Source organism: Danio rerio, chromosome 15 (genome assembly GCF_052040795.2).
Source record: "Danio rerio strain M-AB ecotype USA chromosome 15, GRCz13ab, whole genome shotgun sequence".
Classification (NCBI taxonomy): domain Eukaryota; kingdom Metazoa; phylum Chordata; class Actinopteri; order Cypriniformes; family Danionidae; genus Danio; species Danio rerio.
The window spans coordinates 22,667,771-22,686,090 of record NC_141035.1 but is presented as its reverse complement, the minus strand read 5'-3'; the positions used below and the strand labels follow the sequence as shown (position 1 = coordinate 22,686,090).

General features: G+C 36.8%; 1 protein-coding gene and 2 non-coding genes across 6 annotated transcripts; 2 read left to right on the top strand and 1 right to left on the bottom strand.

Annotated features, from left to right (window-relative positions):
- Positions 1 to 877: 877 nt before the first annotated feature.
- Positions 878 to 14,665, bottom strand: zgc:112083. Of its 4 annotated transcripts, none has more exon segments than NM_001017764.1 (10): positions 878 to 1,736; positions 3,214 to 3,338; positions 5,689 to 5,827; positions 5,913 to 6,033; positions 7,656 to 7,730; positions 8,629 to 8,781; positions 12,220 to 12,331; positions 12,422 to 12,648; positions 13,314 to 13,470; positions 14,407 to 14,665. In NM_001017764.1, coding segments are annotated over 9 exon segments (1,515 nt in total). In that variant the 5' UTR covers positions 13,465 to 13,470; positions 14,407 to 14,665; the 3' UTR covers positions 878 to 1,324.
- A 2,832-nt stretch (positions 14,666 to 17,497) lies between these two features.
- Positions 17,498 to 17,584, top strand: trnay-gua (transfer RNA tyrosine (anticodon GUA)). The gene is given in 2 exon segments: positions 17,498 to 17,534; positions 17,549 to 17,584. It is a non-coding gene; the product is annotated as a tRNA-Tyr (tRNA).
- Positions 17,585 to 17,967: 383 nt separating this feature from the next.
- trnar-acg (transfer RNA arginine (anticodon ACG)) lies at positions 17,968 to 18,040 on the top strand. The gene has a single exon. It is a non-coding gene; the product is annotated as a tRNA-Arg (tRNA).
- The last annotated feature ends 280 nt before the right edge of the window (positions 18,041 to 18,320 follow it).

Sequence of the window (18,320 nt, the reverse complement as noted above, 5' to 3'; positions counted from 1 at the left end):
AATGTTGGCAATAAAGTATGTTTAAAAGCAAAGGGCTTATAAAATGGCAAAATGTTAAACAAATAATTTATATTATAGCTATTCAAATTGGTCAAAAATGAACCCAATTGATATTGGTAACCTAAAATAAAAAGTTCAGATGCAAAAGCCTCTAAATGCCATCAGAAATTTACACTTAAAATGATCTTTTTTTCTCAGCCTCTTATGTTTGTTCCATTATTTCACTTTAAAGACATTAAAAATAACTTATTTGTGACTAAAATGTAAAATTACTGAGCCCACAGACAGCAGTCTCAGAAAAATGTTCAGTTTAGAAAATATTAGACAGCATTTAGAGTTTTTTGCATCTAAATCCTTCAAATATAAACAATTTATTCAAAACAACATGAGGATATAAATAATGATATATTTTTAAAAATCATACAAAAATGCACTAGACTTTTTTTCTTTTTTAAAATTGGTTGCACATTTTATATTTTCAGATTTTTCAAATGATATGTTTTAAGTCCAATACTTTTACCATAAACCAACATATCAACCATTTGGTAGAGGCTGATATTTTAGAAATTATGGGATGTGTTAAAAAAATGCATTGAGTGTGTTAACTAGCTACATTATTAGTTAAGAAATAATCAAAAAAATATTGGTGGGGTAGTTAAAGGGTTAAATTGGAAACCTAAAGGCTTTTTAAAAATACACTCTAGATGTACTACATATCTGTAACTAAAGCAAAGCAACAATGGGACCATGAAATACATTACCACATGCTAAATATTTGACAATAATAAAAAAGTTAGACTTTTGATCATGAAAATGCATTTTTAAAACAAAGTGGGAAAAAAAGTAATAAGAAAAAATTATGAAAACAAAACAAGACTTCATAGAAAAATTACTTTATTCTAAAACTTTGGAAACATTTGAAACCAAATGGATTTTAAATATACACAACTATTTGCAACTAAATCAAGGCAACAATGGAACAAGAGAATGCAATGCAGTACTATTTAACAAATATTAACAGCTGTTAGCGCTCAACTTATCTAGCTAAACATAATATATTTTAAAAACAAAGAAAATACATCCTTTAAAAGACAAAGATTAAACTATACAAGGTAAAACTTGTTCATTTTAAAAAGCAGTGCTAGTTTTCAGACAAAACAAAATACAAAAAAGTATTTCGTACCTGAGAACATTAAACAAAAAACAAAATGCTAAATAAAAGATAATACCAAACATAATTTATCACCTTCTGAACTGTGCATATTAGTTATTAAAAACAAATAAATGACCTAAAGGAAGATGAGATCAAATGACTTGCGTAATCCTACACCACATCCATCCCTAAACCTCGAGCCACCGCAGCCAGAGCTCGAACGGCCCCTGAGGGCCCACCAGCCTCCAGCAGCTCCTCCGTCTCCCCGCTGATCTCGGTCACCGTGTTCAACACACAATAGACCGAGGCTTCATCCGCTTTGCCTGCACCACTTTCTGGCCCGTCCAGCAGCTCTGAGGCTGAGGAAGAGGAAGAAGGAGAGGAGGGCGAGGAACAGGAGTTTTGAGGTGTGCTGGTTCCACTGTCCAGATGCAGCAGGGGCTCTTTAGAGTGATTAGTTGGAGCAGAGGTTTTGCGAGGGGTGCGCTTTTCGGCCATGTTCTTGATCAGCTCTTCTGTGACCTCAACAGTCTCGAAACGCACCATGTTGAGCCGCAGATACCCATCCTCATCTTTCTTATACCTGTTCAACAGGTATAAGAATATACATAAAGGGAAGATCTCGAGAATCTAGACATGCTTGAAGTGCATTTTGGAAAGGGGATGCCAGTTTTATGGGTGTGAACAATAAAAGTAAATCCTTCAAAAAGTGCCATATAATGCATACGGGACTAAGAAACCATTGTGAGTGTAAAATCCTGGTGAAAACAGGCCAATCAAAACAAAACACACATGGTTCTGCTGCACACAGGTTTAATAATGTGCACACACACACCCCAGGCAGCTTTTGCTTGGCCAAAACATTTCCCAAAGAGATAACTGTGATTACCAATTAATAAACTTACTATGTATATGGGAGTTTTCCCAGCACTGGGGTTCATGAGTAAGTGTACTCTCAGTGCTAGGTTGCGGCTGGAAGGCTATAAAACACATGCCAGAGTAATTGGCGGTTCATTCCGCTGTGGCAACCCCTGATAAATCAAGGATCAAGCCGAAAGGGAGTGTATATGGGACTCTTATTTTGAAAAGGGGACATTGTAGAGCTCTCCAGTAATGCAACCATCTCATCACAATTCATCATCAGAATGCAACATTTGGGAAAGATGGATTATAACAAACACATGTATGCTGGTAAGTGTTTAATACATGTACTCTTACTGTCTTTTTTTTTTAGAGAAAAGGATGCTATTTAACTTCAAAACAGATCTGTTTATGAAGAGGCTGCTATTAATTCCTCTTGTGTTATCATTATTGAACTTCTTCTTCACATATGAGTGGGCGCAGCCATTTGAATTTTTGGCTCGAGACTTCCGGTCTCATTCCCTTCCATTCATTTTTAGCCCATAAAGCAGCTCGTTATGCTGCTTGATGTTGCAAATTTATATTTTCTTATGACATTATTCTACTTTTTATCTATGGTCATGTACACACATTTTTATAGAGCAAGTAGTTTCCTGCCCTTTATTATTCCTAGTCATTTCTCCTATAGACAACTGAATCGGACGTTCTAAAACAATCACAAAAACGAGAGCCATTCCGCATTAAAGAAGAAGGTCAATATCAAATACGTTAAAACCACAAAATACAACTCTAAATACATCTATGTCTGCCCCTTTTGTTTAATAGAATTATAATTACATTTCATACATAACACCAGGAGCAAAGTTCCAAGTTTGCTTTATGGCACCTTTAAGGGAGGACTGTTATTGATTATGGTCATGTGACCCAGACTGATAAGTCATTGAGATTCATTTTAAAGTTAGATGTTCCAGGAGACTTTGAGTTAGCGTATGAACAAAATGATTAAAGAATAATGTTCCAAAGTATTTTTTGCTATTATGAGTGTCAGCGTGTAATAGTTTCTAATTTTTCAAAACCTTTTTTGTGGCAAAAAATAAATAAATAAATACATGTTTGTGTTGAGGTGAACTGTCATTCTTGGGTAAACAATCCATTCTTTCTGACTGGAGTTCAGCCATTATTTATTGATGTAACCTTACCTAAATCGAGAGTGTCCAGATGGCCATTTGAGCTGGTGCTTCTTCCGCAGGTGGAGGGTCAGAGTGTAACACCAGGAGAAGGTCTTGTCGCAGAGGTGACACTTGTACTGTGGAACCATGTTGTCCTGTTGTGGTCAGTTAATAAACATGTTAATTTTTTGTCATTGCCAAGTAAACTCAGATTTTTTAAGTTACAATAAAAGAAGGTACTGGTCCAATATAGTTTGATCTCTGTTGACAGTATTTGTGTGCTTGTGTTAATGGTGATTTGCAAAAGTTAAAAATAAACTGTATTATAAATAAACAAATAATAAACACTGGCGGCATACAAAAATCACATATTGAATAAGTACTTCTTGTAAAAGAAGTCATTATTTTGGTAGCACTAAATATGCGCTCTATGTTTATATGTAGAAATAATAATAATAATGAAAAAAATGTAATAAGCAAATAAATAAATAACCCCATGGTCCTAAATATAGGAGGGAAAATGTGCTTTATATTGACATATGTAATTTAGTTACATATTCATTAGCTAAACAATGAGCAACAAAATAGAAATTAAAAAAAAAAAAATATATATATATATATATATATATATATATATATATATATATATATATATATATATATATATATAAAATCAGGACTTGATATTAACTTTTTTGATCACCAACCACTGTGGCTAATAGATTTCCAATATTACTAGCCACTCGCCATTTACACTAGCCACACTTTTCTTGTTAGGAAAATATATTTTGCTTAAATTTGACTTTGACATGCTAAATGACTTGATTTACATATTGTGTTTAGATATGTCCACATGCCTCCTCATTCATTTAACTTCTTGTGTGTATTGTGTATTAGCTTGCTCAGTGTGCATAAGCAAATGGACTGTGTTACAATGCAATCAGTTTTTATTTCACGACTTTTCAGGGCTTAATATTAAGGATTTACCAAATTGATCTCTGACCACACCAAATAAGTATTTCTTAGCCACAATTTTTAATGTGTAAAAACAAGGTAAATATGGCTTTATAGGTGCACATTTTAATTCAAAAAAACTTTTCTTAAAAAAAATATTATATTTAAAAAATAACTATTGTCATGTCTCTAAAATATGCACATTAATCTGTCCTGGCTAAAAGTCCCATATCAGCAGTAAACTACACATAAACGGGGAGTAATCTCCCATTAATGCAATATTATTGTTAAAACTTATAATTAAACCATATTAACAAAAATACCTGTAAGCAAAAAAAAGCAGGTGAAACATTAATATAGGTCTGTTAATAATCTCTTCTAAGAATAATTAAAATGAAAGAAGTGACCGCTGCTGCTTACAATAGAATATGTGTATTTCTTTAATCTTGAGCTCTTGAAAGCAGCAGGACTGTGGGTGCACGATCATCGCTCTGTGTCCAGTCTATTTTTAAAGGGAATCAATCACACCCGTTGCGCTTCCTCTAGGCAAGGTTGCTTCTGGCGCAAGTAAACGGGAGCGCGAACACGCGCTCAGTCGCGTGCATCACATCAGCTGTTTGCGTAAGTGATTATGCCCTCATTCTGTATTCACCATTCTTTTGCTCGCGCAAACACAATTATTTTTGTCAGTCGTGCTGCTTCTCGATTTTTAAGATCACATTTACCCGAATATTGGGCCATGCTCATTGTCCAACCCTGCTTTTAAGAAAACTATAAATTAAAAATTATTTCCAACCAGCCAAAGTGGCAAGTGGAGGTGTCTGTCTAACCCGCCAGAGCTGAAATCTACCCGCATTTGGCAGGTGTTAATGTAAAGCCCTGTATATAATATATATAGAAATCTGTAGGGCTCCAAAAAGAGTAGGGGAATTTGCTCTGAACCACTGTGTTCTTAAAACAAAACTGTAGGATGCATTTATCCTAAATTCTAAATTTGCACACAAGTACTGTCAACATAACCAGAGTATTCCATCACATACAGCTATGAAAACAAGTGAACGAACCACTTGAAAATTCTCTTAATTTGTGTTTAATAGCTATGTGTTTGAGTAAAACATGCGTTATGTTTTATCTTATGAACTACTGATGGCATTTCTTCCAAGCTAAAAATAGAAAATGTCCTTTTAAGATTAAAATAATAGCAAATAGTAAAAACTAAAAATGCACATTTCAGAGACATTTCTATACATTTAAAGACAAAATAATAGCAATGTTTTAATTTCACAAGAGTTAAGAAATCTATACTTGATTAAATAAAATTAACCACAACAAATAAAAGCATTTGTTATTCCGGCCAACTGTTATTTTCTTTTAAAAAAAAGTTCTACATAACCTTTTTCTGGAAGAAATGTAATCAGACTATTATAGGGTTAAACATGTTTAACATTTTCCTCAAACCCACAGCTAAAAAAAAATCCAGAGAATCAGAATTGTCAAGTAATCTCTGGTCATATTTAGTGGTTGGTGTTACAGCGCCCTCTGCAGTCTGACCTCGTGTGCTCGTTTGTAGTGCTGATTCATGGTGTGGGCCATTCGTGAGGAGTATCCGCAACCCTCCACTGTGCAGTGATACGCTGCACCTTCATTGTGTGTTTCCATGTGTCTCCGCAGATCATGCTGATTCTTGAAGCTAACAGTAAATACACAAAGCAATAAATATCAGTGATATCTTTTCCAGTGTGTGTGGGCTGTCTTGTTTCACCTCTCTTCATCACCTGCTCTCACAGAAGTCACAGGGGAAGGGCCGCTCGTCACAGTGCCGAAATTTGATATGGATCTTCAAGGTGGAAAGTGATGTGCAGGTCATGTCACAAAGTGGACATTTTATGTGATTCACTAGGAAAAGGAAATAAAAACAATAGTATTAAACTGGTGATTTTCAATCCTCTCTCATTCTAAAAGTAAAAGAAATCTTTACAGTATTTTACACATAGCCAATATATCCTGTAGAAAATGTGTATTATATATATGAGCAATATCACACGAGTAGCAGTGCGATATGGCTGTGCCCCCACCAGTGCCGATAAACAGCCATATCGCACTGCTATGAGAGTGATATTGCTTTTATACAACAGTTTGACGGCATAATTGTGTATATAAAAACAAAATCAAACATGGAGAGTCTCAAAAACCCTTTTATATGAGGAACTACTTTCTTCCACCTTGGATTCAAATCATACGCTGAAAGTTAAACAGCTGAGGAAGAATCTTTTAAACTTTAGATCTGTGTTGTCTGTTTTTTACTGGCTGTATGTGGGCGGAGTAATACACAAAGGTTAAAGAGGCTGTACGGGTGCTGATATTACTTAAATATATCACGGCTATCAGATCAGCCAATCAGATTCGAGAACCAGACAGAACTGTTGTATAAATAAATAAATATATATATATAAATAAATACATATATATATATATACATATATATATATATATATATATATATATATATATATATATATATACATTTTTTTTTTTTGCTTTTACAGCTGAAAGTGCATGTTTTTTCATAACTGAATACTAAATAATACTATTATCTTGTTCTTACTGAAATGCTGTTTTGAAGCAACTTTATATGACATGAAGCATCTATAAAGGCCATTTTTTTGTATTATTCCAGTTATTCAAGTAATTATTATCAAGCTGTAAGATATATCCAAATACAAATTAAAACTAAAATCAATAACTGTCGATTCAAGTCTATTAATTCATATTCATTTTGAGGTTAGGTAATGGCTGAAGATTGTATAAAATTCTTTATGAAATTACAGCTACTTTTATCTGATGTTACGCAACAGTAAATGTCCTTTAAATGTAAGAAAAAGGGTGAATAGAGCATAAACAATTTAGTGTTTCATAAACATAAATCTCTGATAGCAGCAGAAAATATGTTACTAATATATTCAATATCCATAAAAAAGCCTGACTCACAGTGTGTAATTTTGGCCATCCATGATTTGGTTATCTAAGACACATTTTGTAATTCCTAAAAGATTCCTATAATCCTATTTTAAAATCTGTGTTTTTTTCCATTAATTTGGCATGTTCACTAACAGATGATTAATGACCGTCGCAATCAAATTTTCTCTGTGATTAAGTTCTGGCACTTTCAAAAGATTTCAGACACTTTCCTGCAGCATGACTATTACGGCAACTATTAAACCAAGAACCAATTAGAGTAGAGAAGCTAACGATGAAAACTTCAAACCAAACTTCAAAGTTACCACTACAGACTGTTTATGTTTTTGGGTTGCTGTACAGGTAATCGATTGATGATATGAAACTCAGAATAAGTCTGTCTGTCTGTGTTTGGCACATCTTGGTTGTTGTTATAGTTTACAGTATGAGATGATGGGGATCATGTTCGTACAGAACTTCACTCATAAAAGGTTATAAAAAATAGAACCATATGTGCCGAGCTTTGGTTAAAAGTAAATTGAAATTACATTTTTGATACTCACCATGCTGACGAACATGGTCCCTCAACAGCCTCTCATTGGCAAATGCTTTGTCACAGTGTCCACATGTCAGAGAATCTGCAAAATAAATTATTTATGGAGCATCAAATTATATTGCATTCCATTCCAACTCAAGCATACTAAAATCCCTGTGTCTAATGTGAGTGATAAACTATATGGCAACTAAAAAAAAAAACAATAATTTAAAGATTTATTGAAGGGTTAGTTCACCCAAATATGAAAATTATGTTATAAATTAGGGCGATGCAGTGGTGCAGTAGGTAGTGTTGTCGCCTCACAGCAAGAAGGTTGCTGGTTCGAGCCTCGGCTGGGTCAGTTGGCATTTCTGTGTGGAGACAGTTTCCCCCACAGTCCAAAGACATGCGGTACAGGTGAATTGGGTAGGCTAAATTATCCGTAGTGTACGAGTGTGAATGAGTGTGTGTGGATGTTTCCCAGAGATGGGTTGCGGCTGGAAGGGCATCCACTGTGTAAAAACGTGCTGGATAAGTTGGCGGTTCATTCCGCTGTGGTGACCCTGGATTAATAAAAGGGACTAAGCCGAAAAGAAAATGAATGAATGAACTTTATAAATTATTACTCCTATTTTTAATTCCTAGGTAAACTAAGAGATGTTTACTACTTTTGGATCTGCACATATCAGTCATATTGTTCTACAGACATTGTGAAATCAACTATTAAACTAACAGACTACAAACCTCTGTATGTGAAAAAAACAATGCTTCTGTCTACTTTCTGCAATCAATTCCCCCCTACAATTTGACTAATTTTGATCAAGTGCACAAAATGGCCAAATCACTATTTTTAATAGAACAAAATCTAAAAAAAATGACAAAACTGAGTTTGGGTACTTTCAGATATTTGAACAATTTGACTGAAATAGATTGCTCCAAAATGCTTGCTTTTTTTGATCCGAAGTTCTTACATTGTCAGTAAGTGGAAAAAGCGAACAAACCTTCAGGTTCAGCTTGTCTCTGGATATGGTCAAAGAACTTGGTATTGCTGGAGAACATGCATCCGCAGGTGGGACAGGCGACCAGTCGCTCCTGTGTGTGACTGCGCAGATGCTCCCGCAGACGGTACTTGATCTTGAAGAAAGCGTCACAACCTGCAAAACGCACAACCCACTTTACATAGAGATAGGGCTGCACGATACATCGTTTCAGCATCGAAATAGCAATGTGCGCATCCGCGATATTCACATCACAGGAGGGTGCGATGCAAAAAAAAATTATATATATAGGCTATATGTATTATGGGTGGAGCAGAACCCGAATACGGTATTCGGATAAGCACGAATAGCGCGTTTTTACCAATACTTATTTCGAACAAATACTTGAAAAATTATTTGTATTTGGGGAACAAGAAAAACATTATATCAAAAAGCTGCATTTCACCATGAGACCGCAGTGCATGCCCGCATGAGTGAGTGAGACGTTCAGGAGTCGGAGGCGGGGTGGGGCCGGGGAAAAAAGGTGACTGAAGCATGCTGCTGTTCCACAACAGCAACAGAGAGAGCTTGGCAGAGCTAAAAATACTGCATTACTATTTTTGTTCAATTTTTTTTTCATCATACTAAAAAACACGTGACAGAAGTTCACTCAAAAGTGAAAGTTCTTTCTGTCATTAACTACTAACACTCCCGTCATTACTACTTTCAGAACATAAATTTTGATATTTTACCATATGAAAATGCAATGCAGTTATGAAAATTGTGAAATTAAAGCAATAGTGCAGAGATCTGGTCCCCGCGTCAGGTCAGGGTGCACTTGTAAACTTTAAAACGCAGACGCGGAGGCGCACTAAACTCATACGGGAAAGAACTGGGCATTCAATTCATGTTTTAGTTAAATAATTCTTTAAATACAGCTCTCTTGATCCTCTAAAGGGGAAAAAATGCAAAAGAAATTTGTCGTTAAATTAATTTTAGCAGAGACGCAACTGCCTGTCATTTTCACATTCGTTTTTCAGTTAGGCATTAGGTCTATTAACCTAATAACAATGTTTTGTTGGACACTGTAGTCTACACATTACTCAATATTATAATTTATTATATACATTATTATTAAAACTAAACTATACAATTGATAAAACAAAACCCTTTTTATTGTTTAATTGCTTTCATTTTGACACCGCTAACAGTTGTAATAAGAAACATCACATTATGCAGAAGTTAAAAATACTTTTTGAGTTTAAAGATGATCAGCCTGCCAAGTCAAGTTTACAGTGTCATAAATGAAATAGGTAGCATGATTAAAGGGCATTTGCCCAGCACACAACTTCTCGCTGCAGGTAAGCTGAATGACAATCTTTAAAAATATATATGCAATACAAAACTTTAAACATTTATGTTTTTTTTTAATAAAAAGAAAAGAAATCAGGAGAATAAAATATGATTTAAACCACTGGTTTGGCGCTGATACTTTATTGTTTGTAGCGAGAAGAAAAAAAAAAAAGCAGATGAAAACCTGGCTGGGGAGACGGTGACAACATGGATTATCTGTTCTTCAGAAAAGATCACGAAATTGTGAGGCGTTTAACATACAACGCAGTTCGTGTTTATAATCATTAATATTAACTAATATTAATTCTCTCTCTAGACTTTGTTTTAGGGCTTGTTTCTCTTCGGCGCAATATAGCCTCGGCTTATTGCACGTACAAATCCGATTGTGAAGAATGATTAAGCGATTGCATTTTTTATTGCATCCTTTTCGCAAGTTATTTATCTATTTATTTTTTTAAAGTGGTGAGAGCATTATTTACTGGCAAACATGTTCCTCGATCTCGTACATCAACAAATAAAGTAGCCTACCTAAATTAATTGACCTTTTATGTAAAAATTAAGGAATAACTTAACTTAATTAAATATTAACAAATAAAACATCCATATAAACGTAGGCCAACGTGTTTATTTTTGAACTTTCGTTAATAAAACAACACAAAACTGTTTATAAATATGGTAGTTAAATATTAAATAACTTTAACTGCTTGAAACCGTATAATAATAAATAAACGTGACATTTTTTAAAGAACTTAACAAATAGCCTAAATGGCACTTTACTAATCAGTGTAATAATAATATAAATATTAATAATTATAAGTAAAAAGTAAATATTAACCTAGTAACAATATAAGTCAGATGTTTAAAAAAACAACGTAGGTTCTCTCCACCTTTTGTATTCATATTTAAAATTATTTGCCAGAAAAACTAACATGTTGACTTTGTCCGGTTTAAGTGAAGAATGGGGTTATAATGTTTCCAGCAATACACTGTCAGACGGTGTGCTTGTAGCGAAAATGCACAGACAGGCTACTTTTTCACAACCATGCGAGAGAGGGCTTCTTGTTTCTGTGCCGCCCGCATTACTCGCAACGCAGGTTTCTCTACGCTGTGGAGCGGCACGTTCTTAACTAGTTACCAAATATGTTGCTCCATTTCTCGTCAATGTCTTCCATTTATCACTTTCTCTTTTTTATCTGGCCATTTTTTGCAAATGCCTCTGCCATGCCTGGCTGAGCTGGGCTTTTGCATTTAGGAGACAGGAGTTGATTAAGCCTACATGGCTTTTTTCCTTTGCCGTCAATCGCCACTGGCTTGCATGATTCGGGACCCATGGATCTGCATATCGATGGATTTGCTCTTCAGTGTTTGGACTCTCAGCAGTGAATATTAAAACACACTTTAACACTTAAAACCCCCCTACAAAAAGCTTAATCCAAATTAATTCGTTCACCTTTCTCGGTCGGCATGAATCCAAAGTGTTCCCAAATGTAAGATTTCGTTTTCTAACAAGATTCATGGTTGAACTTTAACTTGCTAAATCGCGCCTAATGTTATATTCTAACAGATATGTAATACTTGGCAACATAACAGTATTTGTGTTTTAAAGTGCGTGACGTCACGTACTACAGCCGGTGGCAATGGACAACGGCGGTGGCAACTGACCACGGCGGTGACGCGGTTGTCTCGGTGACCATCACAGCCCTAGTCTTAAGTATATATATATATTGCAATATATATCGCAGAGAAAAAAAATATCGCAATGTCAATTTTTTCCAATATCGTGCAGCCCTACATAGAGACACAACTTTTAAACACACGGAAAAATAATGGACCCTTTTTACACAATAATTATGGTCATCAGCATCTTAAATACTGTAAAGTTTTTAATATTTAGATTTTTAAAAAATTATGTACATAATAAAGCTATAATTTGTATTACATCATCTAATTATAAAAAAATGAATAACTGACAAGGCTGTTTCTAATGCAGTGTCTATGGGTGGCACAGTAAGTTTTATGTTGTTCTCTCTTCTGGCTTTCGTTATCACCTGCACACAAATTTTCTTCCGTTTTCTGAAAGTCTTGAAAACACAACTGCTGAGTGTGTTTTTTTATTATTTGACCAAACAGAAATACAAAATATTTATTTTTTGTACTCTCCCATTCACTGCACTATAAGTTTACGCAACTATGATGCTTTCCGCCACTGAGGAACCCTGGAAATGTAAAAAGAGTCCATCCTGGTTTGCAGAAAGCATTTACCTGACCAGCTACAGAAGAGAGCCTGCTGTCTGTCAGGAAGAGGCTGAAGCTCTGTGCAGTGCGCGTGCATGTCCACATGGCGGTAGAACCACTCTGGGTTATTAAATGAACTCTGATGGTGCAGAATTTCAGACAAGCTTGTTATGTAATGTTTATGTTGATCTCAAACAGATGTATTTTGTATGTAATTCTCAATACTGACCTCACAGTGCTGCCACTGACAGACAAATCCCTCCGAGACGTCCGGCACCAGACTGCTGTTGTGGAGATCCTGAGTGCAGCTGGGCAGGTCAGGGTGCGACTCCAGAAGTTGAGTCCCGATGTATTTCAACTTGCTGTGAAAGATGTGGAAATGTGCGTGAGCCATGAGCTCACTTTGGCTTCCCATTGCTAGGAACTCACAACCCCTCCAGAGACACGGATAATCCTCTACAATAGAGAAGATGTCAAAAAAAGTATACTTAAAGGGTCACGAAAAACCAAAACATATTGTTTGAGATGATGACAGTCATAAGCTGCTTTTCCACTATCGTGCTGAATTGTTCTTAAAGCAGAACCGTTCCATTCCGTGCCAAACCAGGCCAGACAGCAAGGATATGGTTTCATTTTCCACTGTCGTGCTGCGACAAAGCTCTTTGAAACATTACACAAACTGTATCAGTAGTTGCCTTGTAGTTGCATACTTCCACTGAGCCAGCTGTGGTAGCCTGGCAACAGAGCCGCGACATCAACAAACAGAATCTGTCGGCACAGTTCAGCACAGTCTAACCGTGCCGAGAATTCCATGCCGTGAACGGTTTGTAATCGTGCCGCGCCATTTCAGGCTCAGTGGAGAAACAACCGTAACCGTACTGAAGTGTTCTTAGAACGGTTCGGCACAATAGTGGAAAAGCAGCTATATATATATATATATATATATATATATATATATATATATATATATATATATATATATATATATATATGTCCCATGTTGCTAAAAAGACTATTATGACACATATATAAAGCTAAGAAAGGAACTATCCCTTTAAAAGAAAGAGGGTGATTAGAATAGATGTCTTTATTTCATTTGATCATAAATTACAATCTCCTACCCAGTTCCTCCATGGCGTCTCCTTCCCCAAGATGCTCTTTCAGATGTAGAGACATGTGATCACTCAACTCCTCCATACTTTGACTCTTGAAAGAGCAAGATGCCCATTCGCAGGCCACTACTATGTTTGAAGCATTTCTTCTTTTCGCCATCTTAACCTTAGAGATAGCATACAACTACATAAATTAAACACTTTTTATTTTGCAATAATATAATATAACACATGATTTCAAATGGATGGTTTACCAAAAATAAATAAATACAATAGGGTAAACATGCATAATGACTTTTAATTTTAGACAGCCAGCCTCAGCGCTTTCAATGAACTGCCTTTCCATTACAAAATGGCCACGTTTAAGGTCTGATTTCTTTAAAAATCAGTGATCTTCACTGCCTGATAGACATATGGTATGAAGTGGGTCTCAGACTGCACAATAAGCACTGCATTCAATTCCATTTCCCCCCGCCATGTCCTTAAAAATTACAGTTTATTTTACACCAGTATTTTTAATAGTTTCTGTCTTTCATCTCGTTTTACACTTGATCAACTTAATAAATGTCTATCTAACTGAGTCTATTTAATGACTGTATTGTACTTACATAACAACATTGATGCTGTAAAAGGAACGTCAAGAAATTGAAAATATTTTTTACATTAAGCATTACCGGAAGTTTATCATTGGCACTAGCTGTGCATATAGAACATTTTGTCACAATTTACTCAATTTGACAACACAAAAGAAGATATTTTGAATAATGCTGCCAAACACTGACAATAATAGTAAAATAGCATTTGTTTATCCTACTATGGATGTCAACAGTCATGTGTGTACAACAGAAGGAAACTGAAACTCAAGAAGGTTTAGTAATTGCAAGGCGAGTAAATAATTATTATTATTTTTTTGGGTGAACCATCAAGCTGTTATATAAGTGCTGACTTCTAAAGATGTAACGTAAACAAACATATAACGTATTGATTCAGAATGTAAACAAGGTTAACTACTTATCATTCCACGCACAAAACAAAAGCTAAAAGATTGCATTACAACATACTTATAGTGTCGAATGGATGATGAAAGATTAAATGCACTTACTCGGATGTAACTTAATTGAGTCTGCTTTGTAGATCAGATGCTAGTTGGGTTTCATCAACTGGTCGAGGCTCAGAAAGCGCAAAACATTGAAGACAGCAACAAAGAGTGAAATTTACATGGTCTTAAAACGTGGTGAATAATTAACGTTAAACTCTGTTCGGTAAAACTGCTTCATTTGAGGGGAAATTAAAATATATAAAACTCCATGTCCGTTGAACGGATGAGCAGACGGAGGGAAACGCGGGTAATATGTTTGTTTGAGAGGATGGGGAAGGTCATGACGTGTGTTTCCTGGTCAGGGGCAAAATAAAAGTCAGGATGATTGTTTGGAAATATCAGACAGAAAGCAAACATAGCTATAGAAGGGGCCTGATATATAAATGAATATTATCTATATACATATAATGCATATGAGCCAGTACAAGAAGACAGATGTTATATTAAAAGTGGAAGTTCATAAACTATTTTCATGCAAAATTTATTTTGTTCATTTGATTATAGTCAATATTTAGATGTCATTTTGAATGTTTACATAATGCTTTTATGCTTAAAAGAAAATTTTAAACAGAAGAAATACAAGTTATTATGAATGTGTATTTGTTGACTTTTTTGTAAGCTATCTTTTAGTATATTTTTAGCTATTTGAATTTTCAATTATCTTTGTAAAACAATAAATGGCATTTAAAAACATAATTAACCGACATATACTACATGAATAGGTTTTAATGCCTAATTTATCCATTTATAATTTCATTCTTCATTTATTTAAGTGTTGCTCCTGGTCCTTCATAATATGCAACTAACAATAATCTATTTCAAAATATTGCAAAAATTGGTATTTACATATTTTTTGTCAACCATTGAAATGACAGCTGTAGATGCTCAAAATTAGTAATTTTGGTTATTTGTTTAGTGGTTTCTATTGTTGTTGTTTTTTACTGTTTCAGTTGGGCTGAATTTGGGCGAATTTAGGTGCCAGTTTTAAAAAATACCATCCTAAGGGCATCACCATGAATTGTGAAGGTAAGTTAATTTCCTAAATAATTGCATTAAAGACTATTTATTACTCAACATAGGATATTGCTTGTAATTTTGCGATGGATCTGTTCGGTAAAATCCTCAAATAAGCCATGAATTGTTTTATATAATTAGAAAAGTTGTTCCTTTAGAAGCGCCATCAAACCTGGAGAGTCACTTTTTTCCTGTGATCTATTATCATCAATAATAAAATTATAATAGGCTAAAAATAATGTTTTGTATAATAAAATTGTTTTAAAAAAAAAAGTTGTGAGCCCAATCCATCTGTCATGGTCACACAATTAAGACAATGAGGGTTAATCTCTTTTCGTCAATTCATTCAAAACAATGTGGAAAGTTCTTTTAGCGAGGGACTGCCACATGCTCTGTGTAGGAGCATCCTATCGACACCACAACTTGAGGACCACCAAAACAGACAGGGCCAGTGGCGCAATGGATAACGCGACTGACTTGGTGTCCATCAGCGCACCGCGCACGCCGTTTGCCCCTGCCCGAGCTGTTCAGTTCTACTCCGGAGTGAATCAAGTTTCTGGAGCCGCCAGCACAGAGCCTGTGGGGTGCTCCCCTGCTTTACAAAGGATCCCCCAACTGCTCTCATGCCTTGGTCCCGTACATCCCTCAGGACCTCCAGAAGAAACCAGTACAGCCGCTCTCCTGGGAAGACGCCAGTGACAGCTTGTAGACCAAAATGTTTGCTGTGAGGCTGAGGCGTTCTACTGCAGCACAGATACAAATACGTAAAGCAGACAAGATTTAAATACAAAGTGCCAACCTAAAACAAGATTGCAGTCCAAATGACCATCTCAGACAAGTGTGAGCAATGTTTCAGTCTCTGTTAAATGTCTGCAAATATGCCACACAGTGCAGATGCTCATACTACTGAAAAGGAAGTTACCTGACTGAGAAAGGTATAAATAGAAATCGGAGCCTGCTCCAAATGGCCTGCTCAGCTCCAAGTGGGTGAGACTTGAGCTCCAAGTGGGCTGTACATACCTCCTGGAGTTTTCATTCATTTAATGTCTCGTACATGACACTGCGTCCAACCTATTATGTTTGAATATCAAATCTACCCCAATCCTAAACCCAACCCCACAGTATCCTGCTTTGTTTTATTAACCTCTAAACCTACCCCCACTCAAAACCCAACCTCACAGTAACAAACCTCCATAAGGTTTTGATTTATTCAATGTCTTGTACATGGCACAGAATACAACCTATTGCATTTTGTTAATATAACACCTACCCCAGCCCTAGGCCCAACCTCACAGTAACCTGCTGTGTTTGATTAATTTTTACACCTACCCCAACCCTAAAAACAACCCTCAGAGTAACCAGTTTTTTTCTCCTTTTATTAATGTCCACTACAGCTACATCAATCGTAAACCCAGCCTACTTGTGGCACAAGTCCCTAAAACATAGAGGTCACCCAGCCAACTTGCAGTGTAATCTCCTCCGCTTGTAGGTCTCTGAGCTGCAGCAACACCTAAGTGCTCTGACACACAGTCATAATAGAAACCATTGCTTTAACCTCCTCTTGGAAAGGAGAGAGTCTCCGACCCTGGATTTCAGGTCTTCTATGGAGGGACTGTCAGGAATCCTGTAAGAGCATCCCCTCCACACAACCTTTTGCCATAAAAACAAAGCAGAATGTGTGGTGAAGGAACTCCAGATTGACAGAGCCTTGTCCTTGCTTCAAGCAATGTGGTAACAAAATGCTGAACAGTGCCGGTGGCACAAAGGATAACGCTTATGACTATGGATCAGAAGATTCTAGGTTACGGAAACCAGGGAACTGTGTATGAGAGAATGCATAAGTGTGTGAGTGGCACTTGTGCAAGTGGAGCCGTGAAGTGCGAGCGATCAGAAAGAACTAGAGTTTGTGCCAAGTCTGGGGCCTGAAAGCGGCAGCTTCCATATACCTAGCGGCCAGGATTCCTGGTTTTCACCCAGGTGGTCCGGGTTTGACTCCCGGTATGGGAAGGCATGAGTGCTCTTGGCCAGCAATTGGACTTCGTCGACTTTATAGGGTGCGGTTGTAAACAGCCATCATAAGCCTTCGATAGCTCAGTTGGTAGAGCGGAGGACTGTAGGTGGCATGTTGGCAATCCTTAGGTCGCTGGTTCGACTCCGGCTTGAAGGATGGCTTTTGCGCTCAGAGACGCTTCTTTTTTTTTGCCTTTGCGAAGATAAAATCGGCACTGCAGCTCGAAGTTCACCATGAAGGTTTAAAGGAAGTTCCCTGACCGGGAATCGAACCCTGGTTAGGATTCGGAGAGCGCCGAATCCTAACCACTAGACCACCAGGGAAGTGCTGGCAAATGCTTGCCCTCAAGCCTAGCTTTGCGCCTCCACCCAAGTGTGCTGCAACTGCTCTGACAAAAATAACTCTAACGCTTGTACCCTCCTCCTGGAGAGGAGAAAGTCTCAGAGCTTGGATCACAGTTCTTTTAGCGAGGGACTGCCACATGCTCTGTGTAGGAGCATCCTATCGACACCACAACTTGAAGCCAACCAAAACAGACAGGGCCAGTGGCGCAATGGATAATGCGTCTGACTACGGATCAGAAGATTCTAGGTTCGACTCCTGGCTGGCTCGCTCAGGACTTTTTGCATTGGTGTCCATCAGCGCACCTCGCACGCCGTTTGCCCCTACCCGAGCTGTTCAGTTCTACTCCGGAGTGAATCAAGTTTCTGGAGCCGCCAGCACAGAGCCTGTGGGGTGCTCCCCTGGTTTACAAAGGATCCCCCAACTGCTCTCATGCCTTGGTCCCGTACATCCCTCAGGACCTCCAGAAGAAACCAGTACAGCCGCTCTCCTGGGAAGACGCCAGTGACAGCTTGTAGACCAAAATGTTTGCTGTGAGGCTGAGGCGTTC

Coding starts and splice junctions, on each gene's coding strand:
- zgc:112083 (XM_087282947.1), bottom strand. CDS start 13,464: ATGGCGAAAAGAAGAAATGCTTCAAACATAGTAGTGGCCTGCGAATGG. Junction 3,339..5,688: donor ACTACAAACGAGCACACGAG/GTCAGACTGCAG, acceptor TGACCACAACAG/GACAACATGGTTCCACAGTA. Junction 1,737..3,213: donor TCTGGACACTCTCGATTTAG/GTAAGGTTACAT, acceptor CCTGTTGAACAG/GTATAAGAAAGATGAGGATG.